The sequence below is a fragment of the Pseudoliparis swirei genome, chromosome 9 (assembly GCF_029220125.1).
Source record: "Pseudoliparis swirei isolate HS2019 ecotype Mariana Trench chromosome 9, NWPU_hadal_v1, whole genome shotgun sequence".
In the NCBI taxonomy this organism is placed as follows: Eukaryota; Metazoa; Chordata; class Actinopteri; order Perciformes; family Liparidae; genus Pseudoliparis; species Pseudoliparis swirei.
Window position 1 is genome coordinate 18,689,385 of NC_079396.1, and position 11,873 is coordinate 18,701,257.

Below are 11,873 nucleotides of genomic sequence, written 5' to 3' on the forward strand. Positions count from 1 at the left end.
TTTGATCTAGGGTGCCAAAAGAGGGTAAGGGGCCATTGGCCCTCCCCCTTTACGCCCCAAGCCGGATTTGATGTCACAGTTTCGGCGTTTCTCAATATGTGTACTTGTGCGTACTTTCCTCTACTTGTGTCCTCGTGACTCGTCATCAGTCTCAGCCCGAGTACATGTTCCAATTCAAAGTTCGCTTCTCGCAAAGCACGGTCAAAACACCCGGATGTGACTTGATCGTCCCACTTTCCGGAGGATGCATCAGAGGAGACTTGTGCGTACTTTGGCCAGCAGATATCCCAGAATGCATTTCACCAGCAACCGGAAACAATAGCGGAGGAGAAAATAAACAACTGACAGTTGACTTTTTATAAATACTACTGTTGTTGAGTCACGGAATGTCATTTTAGGATGTTTTGTTTATTTGACTGTAAAAAATAATTTACAGTGAATAAATAGAGTAAACTCAGGAGCAAGAACAGCTGATGTGGTGACGTCATCAAGTCAGCTGCTGTTCCAATCGCAGAAAGACCGTCCTCCGGAGTCTGGACTCCCAAGTCCAGACTCCAAAAGAACACAAGTCTGTACTCGTGTACTTTGAATTGAGAAACGCCGAATGTGTGATCCCATTGCAAAATGGTCTCTAGTTTATTTATTGTTCTGTTTTTGCCTTTAACAAACACCGTTTCCAATATTGCCCGAGCCCATTGTGGGTTAAGCGCCCAAATAAGATGATAAAAGATATGTACTTTAATCATCCCCGGGGGCAAATTTCTTTGAAGCAGCAGCAAACATGTTGACAATATATACAATACAATACAATAAAATAGCAGGGCAGGACATATTAGATTTAAGAATTTAAATAACAAAGGAAATGAAAATGTTCAAATAAAATGAATGTGTATACAGTGTATTAAAGGTGTATACAGTGTATAGAAAGTGGATACAGTGTATAAGGCCAAGGCCATTCCATTAATTAGTTGAGGAATTTTGGTTAGCTCAGACATGTCTGTAATATTAACAAGACAGAGTTTTAGGATTAAAATAAAGATTTAAAAGCAAATAAGTTAACCCTTTATCAGGCGGGGAACCATAAATGATAACTTCGTTGATGTTGATTTTCTACCTTAAAAACAATATAAATATTGTTATGTCACATTAAAACAGTATTGTTATGTCCTCCAATAGCACTGTAGTGTTGACATTTTGAATTTCAAAGTATTTTCAACCCTATGAAGGGTTAAACAGATGACAGAGTGATTGATCGTCATCGTTGATGAAAAAAGCATTTGGATCTTTTACTGAACAGTCCTCGGGCTCTGACCCAAAATGTAATGTACCGGTACCATCTTGATGGGTAAAACTCTAGTTGTGACTTTTAAATTCCTCTGCACTGTTCAGCCGTTTCCACTGATAACACCGTCCTGACTGACAGCATCGTCATGGAAACGTACCACCAACCCCTCAGCTCCCCCTTTAGGTACGCTGTTGGCTCTGCAGGCACTTTTGCTGATATTTGCACAGGTAGCGCTGTTAGCACCGTTAGCTGTGGGTAGCAAGCTGACCGCTACCATGTTGAGACCCTTAGAAATAGAAATGCTCCCAATCTCGTATCGTGCACCTTTTATCTATATATCTGTTAAACACTGCTTGCTACAACCACATCGTAATTGTAGGAAAGAACAATAAAGACGATGACATTTCGTACAACCCCCCACCCCCAACCTACACATCCTCCAACGGGAAGCAGCTTGTTTAGCTTCCATGTGGCAGAAATAATTTCCATCAAAGGCTGCATAACATGCAGTGGCATTTAAAGTCCTTACAGCTCAGTAGTGGATGCCAGTGGCACTGTGATGTACGTTCAATTCTTCCACTGAGAATGATGTGAGTTGACAGTGGATTTGGTCAGGATTGGTGTGACATGCACGCTGTGAACAGGGACCCATCCCTGAAAAAGCAACCGCAAATGATATTTCCTCTTTCTTGAAATTAGTTCAAGAAATTCGTTTGAAGAAGAAATACAAAATTAGCTGGATTTGCAAATAATTAAAAATTGTAGTAACTGATATCCAATATGCAACAGATCATGTTATTGGCATGAAATCAAATGTCCTGATATTCTGCATTGGTATTCTAAATCCAATTTTCCTGACAAAAATAAAGTGCTTTAAAAAAAATTGTACACAGAATTTATTTTATGTTTACGCTCAGCTATATCCATAAACCCTGTACACTGTCAGAGCTCAGGGACACCTGCTCACATGTCTTCACATGCCCTTTGATCATGTCTTGAACGGTGTTATGTGCAATATAACACTACATGTACAAGTGTCCTCTGCTTCAAGACAGTTCAGACAATATTTCCCTGATTTAACAACACCTTTTCACAACTAGAACACCCATAACAAATTAAAGCATGCAGAGCTTGAAAGAACCCTGAGTGGAGCTGCTTCATCAACAAGAGAGATTATTCCTTTTCAGAGGTTGAAGCCCTTTACAAGTGCCAAAGCAACAGATGTGTAAATCATCCCTCATGAATAAATACAAAATCAGATTGAGGATGTTGAAACTTTGCAGGGCAGATTAAGCTCAACAACAGTCCAGCAACATACATTTCGAAAAAGGTTTGTTTGTTTCTCTTCTCTTTTCTTTACAAGCATTAATGGTCAAGACAGCATCAGCTGGCATTAGTCAGCCTGAAGACTTATCGAATGTAATAACAATATCGGAGCTCTGCTCTCTGGAGTAAACTGGGGATCCAATGTGAGTTGGTTTTATATTCCTATTGTTCCCCTTTTGCCTTGGGTCACATAAGGAATGAATGACTCAGTCGAAGCTCTGTCTGAGTAACCATCTATGATCGCACATGGTAAACAAAAGGGAAAAGAGGTACAACTACATGAGCAGATTGCAGCCTTTACACTCAAATGCAGGTAAAGCAACACCAACTCCTTTAAAATGAGCTTTCTTCTGAGGTAAGACATGCATTCTTACAAAGCACAACAGAAAGGCAGCTTCCTTTCACCCAATATAGATCAGGAGTTCATTATATTCCTTACCCAGTTCTTTGCGGTCAGAGCTGTGGCTGGACAACAGGAAGAGGTAATCCTTACAGGTGTCTTGATCCAACAGTGAGCTGTTGTGCAGGCAAAGGTCAACAATTAGGGTCACAGCTTTCTGACAGACCATGTCATACTCCTCTCGGTCAGAACTCATGGTCCCAGCTGCATCCTCAGCCGTGTGTGTGCTCATCCAAGGGGACTAACACACCCACACACACACACACACGCAGCAGCAGCAGCAGCCCAGCCTGAAGAAGATGAATCCAACTCGTCCCCGTCCACGGCGTCTCAAGTGTGTTCACTCACAAACACGCTCCAGTGTATGTACATATATATACACACATTTACATATGAATGTGTAAATATATAATGTGTGTGTGTGTGTGTGTGGGCAGGGCCAAGATTGTTAAGTGCATGAATGTGTGTGCGCAATAATGTGTGAGGACTTAATGAATCACATTTGTCCCCAGGTGATAGGACAGAATTGTTGCATCACATACATGCTACAAAAAGCAAGTCACCAAGAAACACAACAGCTAACAAGAGTCTAAGACCCCCCCCCCCCCCCATCCCCTCCTCCTCCTCTCGTGTCTTAATCCCTCTGTTTCCACATCGCTCCAACACCCCACCCTCCAGCTGACTTTACTGCTGCCACTGCTCCTTTTCTCTCTTTCAAAGGAGGGAGATGTAGGCCAAACTTAGCAATACAAAAAGAAATTGATTTAAGCACCCTATGAGGTGGGAAAGTCATGAATGCAGTGGTCAATGTGAGGTGCGTATCATTGTGTGTCTGCTTGGTGAAGTGTGAGGCGATCGACACAGCAGCGTCTGGGCAGGCAGGCTCAAATAACTGAGGAACATGATGGTGACCCGTCAAGACACACACAGTAGCGAGGCAACAGGACTCAGGGGGCGTCAGTGTTTACAATCTAAAAACAAATACATAACGACCACTGGGCTTGTTTTTCTCACAGTTTGAGTGGCTCTTCTGGTCCCTGCAGGTCAAAATGTCTCCTGTGATGAATTCCACAGCGAGCTGAACCACCTGTGACTTGCCAGCTCTCACTGCTCCCACCTCCAGTCCCCCACCTCCAGTCCCTCACCTCCAGTCCCCCCACCTCCAGTCCCCCACCTCCAGTCCCCCACCGCCAGTCCCCCCACCTCCAGTCCCTCACCGTCAGTCCCTCACCTCCAGTCCCTCACCGCCAGTCCCCCACCGCCAGTCCAACCACCTCCAGTCCCCACCTCCAGTCCCCACCTCAGTCCCCACCTCCAGTCCCCCACCTCCAGTCCCCCACCTCAGTCCCTCACCTCCAGTCCCCACCGCCAGCCCCCCACCTCCAGTCCAACCACCTCCAGTCCCCCACCTCAAGTCCCTCACCGCCAGTCCCCCACCGCCAGTCCCCCACCTCCAGTCCCCCCACCGCCAGTCCCCCACCTCCAGTCCCCACCTCAGTCCCCACCTCCAGTCCCCACCTCCAGTCCCCCACCTCCAGTCCCCCACCTCCAGTCCCCACCTCCAGTCCCCCACCTCCAGTCCCCACCTCCAGTCCCCCACCTCCAGTCCCCACCTCCAGTCCCCACCTCCAGTCCCCCACCTCCAGTCCCCACCTCCAGTCCCCCACCTCCAGTCCCCACCTCCAGTCCCCCACCTCCAGTCCCCCACCTCCAGTCCCCCACCTCCAGTCCCCCACCTCCAGTCCCCCACCTCCAGTCCCCACCTCCAGTCCCCCACCTCCAGTCCCCCACCTCCAGTCCCCCACCTCCAGTCCCCACCTCCAGACCCACCACCGCCAGACCCACACCTCCAGTCCCCCACCTCCAGTCCCCCACCTCCAGTCCCCCCACCTCCAGTCCCCCACCTCCAGTCCCCCACCTCCAGTCCAACCACCTCCAGTCCAACCACCTCCAGTCCCCCCACCTCCAGTCCCCCCACCTCCAGTCCCCCCACCTCCAGTCCCCCACCTCCAGTCCCCCACCTCCAGTCCCCCACCTCCAGTCCCCACCTCCAGTCCCCCACCTCCAGTCCCCCACCTCCAGTCCCCACCTCCAGTCCCCCACCTCCAGTCCCCCACCTCCAGTCCCCCACCTCCAGTCCCCACCTCCAGTCCCCCACCTCCAGTCCCCCACCTCCAGTCCCCCACCTCCAGTCCCCCACCTCCAGTCCCCCACCTCCAGTCCCCCACCTCCAGTCCCCCACCTCCAGTCCCCCACCTCCAGTCCCCCACCTCCAGTCCCCCACCTCCAGTCCCCCACCTCCAGTCCCCCACCTCAGTCCCCCACCTCCAGTCCCCCACCTCCAGTCCCCCACCTCCAGTCCCCCACCTCCAGTCCCCCACCTCCAGTCCCCCACCTCCAGTCCCCCACCTCCAGTCCCCCACCTCCAGTCCCCCACCTCCAGTCCCCCACCTCCAGTCCCCCACCTCCAGTCCCCCACCTCCAGTCCCCCACCTCCAGTCCCCCACCTCCAGTCCCCCACCTCCAGTCCCCCACCTCCAGTCCCCCACCTCAGTCCCCCACTCCAGTCCCCCACCTCCAGTCCCCCACCTCCAGTCCCCACCTCCAGTCCCCCACCTCCAGTCCCCCACCTCCAGTCCCCCACCTCCAGTCCCCCACCTCAGTCCCCACCTCCAGTCCCCCACCTCCAGTCCCCCACCTCCAGTCCCCCACCTCCAGTCCCCCACCTCCAGTCCCCCACCTCCAGTCCCCCACCTCCAGTCCCCCACCTCCAGTCCCCCACCTCCAGTCCCCCACCTCCAGTCCCCCACCTCCAGTCCCCCACCTCCAGTCCCCCACCTCCAGTCCCCCACCTCCAGTCCCCCACCTCCAGTCCCCCACCTCCAGTCCCCACCTCCAGTCCCCCACCTCCAGTCCCCCACCTCCAGTCCCCCACCTCCAGTCCCCCACCTCCAGTCCCCCACCTCCAGTCCCCACCTCCAGTCCCCCACCTCCAGTCCCCACCTCCAGTCCCCACCTCCAGTCCCCCACCTCCAGTCCCCCACCTCCAGTCCCCCACCTCCAGTCCCCCACCTCCAGTCCCCCACCTCCAGTCCCCCACCTCCAGTCCCCCACCTCCAGTCCCCCACCTCCAGTCCCCCACCTCCAGTCCCCCACCTCCAGTCCCCCACCTCCAGTCCCCCACCTCCAGTCCCCCACCTCCAGTCCCCCACCTCCAGTCCCCCACCTCAGTCCCCCACCTCCAGTCCCCCACCTCCAGTCCCCCACCTCCAGTCCCCCACCTCCAGTCCCCCACCTCCAGTCCCCCACCTCCAGTCCCCCACCTCCAGTCCCCCACCTCCAGTCCCCCACCTCCAGTCCCCCACCTCAGTCCCCCACCTCCAGTCCCCCACCTCCAGTCCCCCACCTCCAGTCCCCCACCTCCAGTCCCCCACCTCCAGTCCCCCACCTCCAGTCCCCCACCTCCAGTCCCCCACCTCCAGTCCCCCACCTCCAGTCCCCCACCTCCAGTCCCCCACCTCCAGTCCCCCACCTCCAGTCCCCCACCTCCAGTCCCCCACCTCCAGTCCCCCACCTCCAGTCCCCCACCACCAGTCCCCCACCTCCAGTGCCCCACCTCCAGTCCCCCACCTCCAGTCCCCCACCTCCAGTCCCCCACCTCCAGTCCCCCCACCTCCAGTCCAACCACCTCTAGTCCCCCCACCTCCAGTCCCCCACCTCCAGTCCCACCACCGTCAGTCCCCCCACCTCCAGTCCCCCACCTCCAGTCCCCCACCTCCAGTCCCCCACCTCCAGTCCCACCACCTCCAGTCCCCCACCTCCAGTCCCCCACCTCCAGTCCCCCACCTCCAGTCCCCCACCTCCAGTCCCCCACCTCCAGTCCCCCACCTCCAGTCCCCCACCTCCAGTCCCCCACCTCCAGTCCCCCACCTCCAGTCCCCCACCTCCAGTCCCCCACCTCCAGTCCCCCACCTCCAGTCCCCCACCTCCAGTCCCCCACCTCCAGTCCCCCACCTCCAGTCCCCCACCTCCAGTCCCCCACCTCCAGTCCCCCACCTCCAGTCCCCCACCTCCAGTCCCCCACCTCCAGTCCCCCACCTCCAGTCCCCACCTCTAGTCCCCCACCTCCAGTCCCCCACCTCCAGTCCCCCACCTCAGTCCCCCACCTCCAGTCCCCCACCTCCAGTCCCCCACCTCCAGTCCCCCACCTCCAGTCCCCCACCTCCAGTCCCCCACCTCCAGTCCCCCACCTCCAGTCCCCCACCTCCAGTCCCCCACCTCTAGTCCCCCCACCTCCAGTCCCCCACCTCCAGTCCCCGCACCTCCAGTCCCCCCACCGTCAGTCCCCCACCTCCAGTCCCCCCACCTCCAGTCCCCCACCTCCAGTCCCCCCACCTCCAGTCCCCCACCTCCAGTCCCCCACCTCCAGTCCCCCACCTCCAGTCCCCCACCTCAGTCCCCCACCTCCAGTCCCCCACCTCCAGTCCCCCACCTCCAGTCCCCCACCTCCAGTCCCCCACCTCCAGTCCCCCACCTCCAGTCCCCCACCTCCAGTCCCCCACCTCCAGTCCCCCCACCTCCAGTCCCCCACCTCCAGTCCAACCACCTCCAGTCCCCCACCTCCAGTCCCCCACCGCCAGTCCCCCACCTCCAGTCCCCCCACCTCCAGTCCCCCACCTCCAGTCCCACCACCGCCAGTCCCCCACCTGCAGTCCCCGCACCGCCAGTCCCCCACCTCCAGTCCCCCACCTCCAGTCCCCCACCTCCAGTCCCCCACCTCCAGTCCCCCACCTCCAGTCCCCCACCTCCAGTCCCCCACCTCCAGTCCCCCACCTCCAGTCCCCCACCTCCAGTCCCCCACTCCAGTCCCCACCTCCAGTCCCCACCTCCAGTCCCCCACCTCCAGTCCCCCACCTCCAGTCCCCCACCTCAGTCCCCCACCTCCAGTCCCCCACCTCCAGTCCCTCACCTCCAGTCCCCCCACCTCCAGTCCCCCACCTCCAGTCCCCCACCTCCAGTCCCTCACCGCCAGTCCCCCACCTCCAGTCCCCCACCTCCAGTCCCCACCTCCAGTCCCCCACCTCCAGTCCCCCACCTCCAGTCCCCCACCTCCAGTCCCCCACCTCCAGTCCCCCTCCAGTCCCCCACCTCCAGTCCCCCACCTCCAGTCCCCCACCTCCAGTCCCCCACCTCCAGTCCCCCACCTCCAGTCCCCCACCTCCAGTCCCCCACCTCCAGTCCCCACCTCCAGTCCCCACCCAGTCCCCCACCTCCAGTCCCCACCTCCAGTCCCCCACCTCCAGTCCCCCACCTCCAGTCCCCCACCTCCAGTCCCCACCTCAGTCCCCCACCTCCAGTCCCCCACCTCCAGTCCCCACCTCCAGTCCCCCACCTCCAGTCCCCCACCTCCAGTCCCCCACCTCCAGTCCCCCACCTCCAGTCCCCCACCTCTAGTCCCCGCACCTCCAGTCCCCCACCTCCAGTCCCCCACCTCCAGTCCCCCACCTCCAGTCCCCCACCTCCAGTCCCCCACCTCCAGTCCCCCACCTACAGTCCCCCCACCTCCAGTCCCCCACCTCCAGTCCCCCACCTCCAGTCCCCCCACCTCCAGTCCCCCACCTCCAGTCCCCCACCTCCAGTCCCTCACCTCCAGTCCCCCACCTCCAGTCCAACCACCTCCAGTCCCCCCACCTCCAGTCCCCCACCTCCAGTCCCAGTCCCTCACCTCCAGTCCCTCACCGCCAGTCCCCCACCGCCAGTCCAACCACCTCCAGTCCCCCACCTCAAGTCCCTCACCGCCAGTCCCCCACCTCCAGTCCCCCACCTCCAGTCCCCCACCGCCAGTCCCCCACCTCCAGTCCCCCACCTCCAGTCCCCCACCTCCAGTCCCCCACCTCCAGTCCCCCACCTCCAGTCCCCCACCTCCAGTCCCCCACCTCCAGTCCCCCACCTCAGTCCCCCACCTCCAGTCCCCACCTCCAGTCCCCCACCTCCAGTCCCCCACCTCCAGTCCCCCACCTCCAGTCCCCCACCTCAGTCCCCCACCTCCAGTCCCCCACCTCCAGTCCCCCACCTCCAGTCCCCCACCTCCAGTCCCCCACCTCCAGTCCCCACCTCCAGTCCCCACCGTCAGTCCCCCACCTCCAGTCCCCCACCTCCAGTCCCCCACCTCCAGTCCCCCACCTCCAGTCCCCCACCTCCAGTCCCCCACCTCCAGTCCCCCACCTCCAGTCCCCACCTCCAGTCCCCACCTCCAGTCCCCCACCTCCAGTCCCCACCTCCAGTCCCCCACCTCCAGTCCCCACCTCAGTCCCCCACCTCCAGTCCCCACCTCCAGTCCCTCACCTCCAGTCCCCCACCTCCAGTCCCCCACCTCAGTCCCCCACCTCCAGTCCCCCACCTCAGTCCCCCACCTCCAGTCCCCCACCTCCAGTCCCCCACCTCTAGTCCCCCACCTCCAGTCCCCCACCTCAGTCCCCCACCTCCAGTCCCCCACCTCTAGTCCCCGCACCTCCAGTCCCCCCACATCCAGTCCCACCACCGTCAGTCCCCCCACCTCCAGTCCCCCACCGTCAGTCCCCCCACCTCCAGTCCCCCACCTCCAGTCCCACCACCGTCAGTCCCCGCACCTCCAGTCCCACCACCGTCAGTCCCCCCACCTCCAGTGCCCCCCTCGTCAGTCCCCCACCGTCAGTCCCCCACCGTCAGTCCCCCCACCTACAGTCAAGATTCAAGATTCAAGATGTTTTATTTGTCACATACACACACAGGGTGTGCAGTGAAATGAAAGTGGCAATGCTCAGCAGGAATGTGCAAGGGCAACAAGTAAACACTATTTACAAATAAAAAACAACACAATATTTACAGTAAGTGTGTGTGTGTGTGTGCCTAAGAGGGGCAGTTGTGTGGGTCTATGTGGGGTCCTGGTGGTCGGAGTTCACAGTCCTGATGGCCTGAGGAAAGAAACTCCGTCTCAGTCTCTCTGTTCTTGCAGCGTGACTACGGAGGCGCCTGCCTGACCGCAGCAGCTGAAACAGTCTGTTGTTGGGGTGGTGAGGATCCTTCATGATCCTGCCGGCTCTGGTTCTGCACCTCCTGGTGTACAAGTCCTGCAGGGTGGGAGTGTAGTTCAATAGTGCGCTCAGCCGACGCACTACTCTCTGCAGAGCCTTCCTGTCCTGAGCGGAGCAGTTGCCAAACCAGGCTGTGATGCTTCCTGTCAGGACGCTCTCTACAGCTCAGAGTAGAAGGACTGAAGGATCCTCTGGGAAACTTTAAATTTCCTCAGCTGCCTGAGGTGGTAGGCGCTGCCTTGCCTTTCTCACCAGAGTGTCTGTGTTTGTTGACCATGTCAGATCCTCGGTGATGTGGACTCCCAGGTATTTATACCCGCTCACCCTCTCCACAGTAGTCCCGTTAATCCCCAGTGGTGAGTACGTCCTCTGTTGTTGTACCCTCCTAAAGTCCACAATCAGCTCCTTAGTTTTGGTGACATTCATGATGAGGCTGTTGTCCTGGCACCAGTGACAGATCAGCAACTTCCTCCAGGTAGGCCTTCTCGTCGTTGTCGGAGATCAGGCCCACCACCACTGTGTCATCCGCAAACTTGATGATGGTGTCCCCCCACCTACAGTCCCCCCACCGTCAGTCCCCCCACCTCCAGTCCCCCACCGTCAGTCCCCCACCGTCAGTCCCCCCACCTCCAGTCCCCCCACCTACAGTCCCCCCACCTACAGTCCCCCACCTCAGTCCCCCACCTCCAGTCCCCCTCCGGCAGTCCCCCCCCGTCAGTCCCCCCACCTCCAGTCCCCCACCGCCAGTCCCCCCACCTACAGTCACCCCACCGTCAGTCCCCCACCTACAGTCCCCCACCTCCAGTCCCCCACCTCAGTCCCCCACCTCCAGTCCCCCACCTACAGTCCCCCACCTCCAGTCCCCCACCGTCAGTCCCCACCGTCAGTCCCCCACCTACAGTCCCCCACCTACAGTCCCCCACCTACAGTCCCCCACCTCCAGTGCCCCCACCGTCAGTCCCCCACCGTCAGTCCCCCACCTACAGTCCCCCACCTCCAGTGCCCCCACCGTCAGTCCCCCACCGTCAGTCCCCCCACCTCCAGTGCCCTCACCGTCAGTCCCCCCACCTCCAGTCCCCCACCATCAGTCCCCCACCGTCAGTCCCCCCACCTCCAGTGCCCCCACCGTCAGTCCCTCACTGTCAGTCCCCCACCGCCAAATCTGTTGGGACACTGTAGCTAATGAAGCTCAGTACATCTCTAGCAGCTGATTCCCCTTCGCTGTTTTATCATAAACCTCTGAGGATTCAATTCAAATTAATTTAGTCATATCTGATCATTAGACTAAGTGAACATTTAAAAGTGTTTATTTTTCAAATCAAGGCTGTAAAGACGGGCAAAAGCCCCAGGCGAGAAAAAAAGAAAGCTAATTGACTTTTCTAGTACATTATATTGAACTATATGTGAACTTGCCTTACCTTATCCCTTAATTATGTTCTAAAACATTAATTAAAGTAATTTCATAAACCCTGTAATGAATTAGGCATCAGAGAAATGATGTCATGCCTTTATAATTACAAAGAGATATTGAGTTCAAGCAGATCTCGGTTGACTCCCTTCCTTAATGTAGTTAAACCAGGGCGTAAATACGACGCTGCCTACGCTGGTGGGCTATTGTTCCCAGATAGCTTCGATAATTGGAGCTTATCGCCCCCATCCTGCATTTCCCCTCAAAGGTTGGGTCTGGGGGTCGACTGCACTTCCTGTTACTGGAGATTGGATCTGCTCTTCTTGGCCGATCCTGATTAACAGGCAAATAAATAGTTTCTGGCTGCGGGTTTTCAAAAGA

General features: G+C 57.7%; 2 protein-coding genes across 2 annotated transcripts in view; one reads left to right on the forward strand and one right to left on the reverse strand.

Moving 5' to 3' along the window:
• The window catches only part of syt6a (synaptotagmin VIa), a 49,903-nt gene extending 46,696 nt beyond the window's left edge, over positions 1–3,207 (reverse strand). The window contains exon 1 of the mRNA XM_056424033.1: positions 3,051–3,207. Coding sequence (XP_056280008.1) covers positions 3,051–3,207 — 157 coding nt within the window. The remainder of the gene's footprint in view (positions 1–3,050) is intronic.
• A 579-nt stretch (positions 3,208–3,786) lies between these two features.
• Positions 3,787–11,295, forward strand: LOC130200074 (uncharacterized). Its single transcript, XM_056424034.1, has 5 exons — positions 3,787–3,791; positions 4,344–4,467; positions 9,603–9,714; positions 10,645–10,856; positions 10,945–11,295. Exons 1-5 carry the CDS (start codon positions 3,787–3,789, stop codon positions 11,293–11,295), a joined length of 804 nt encoding a protein of 267 aa, XP_056280009.1.
• Positions 11,296–11,873: the final 578 nt, after the last annotated feature.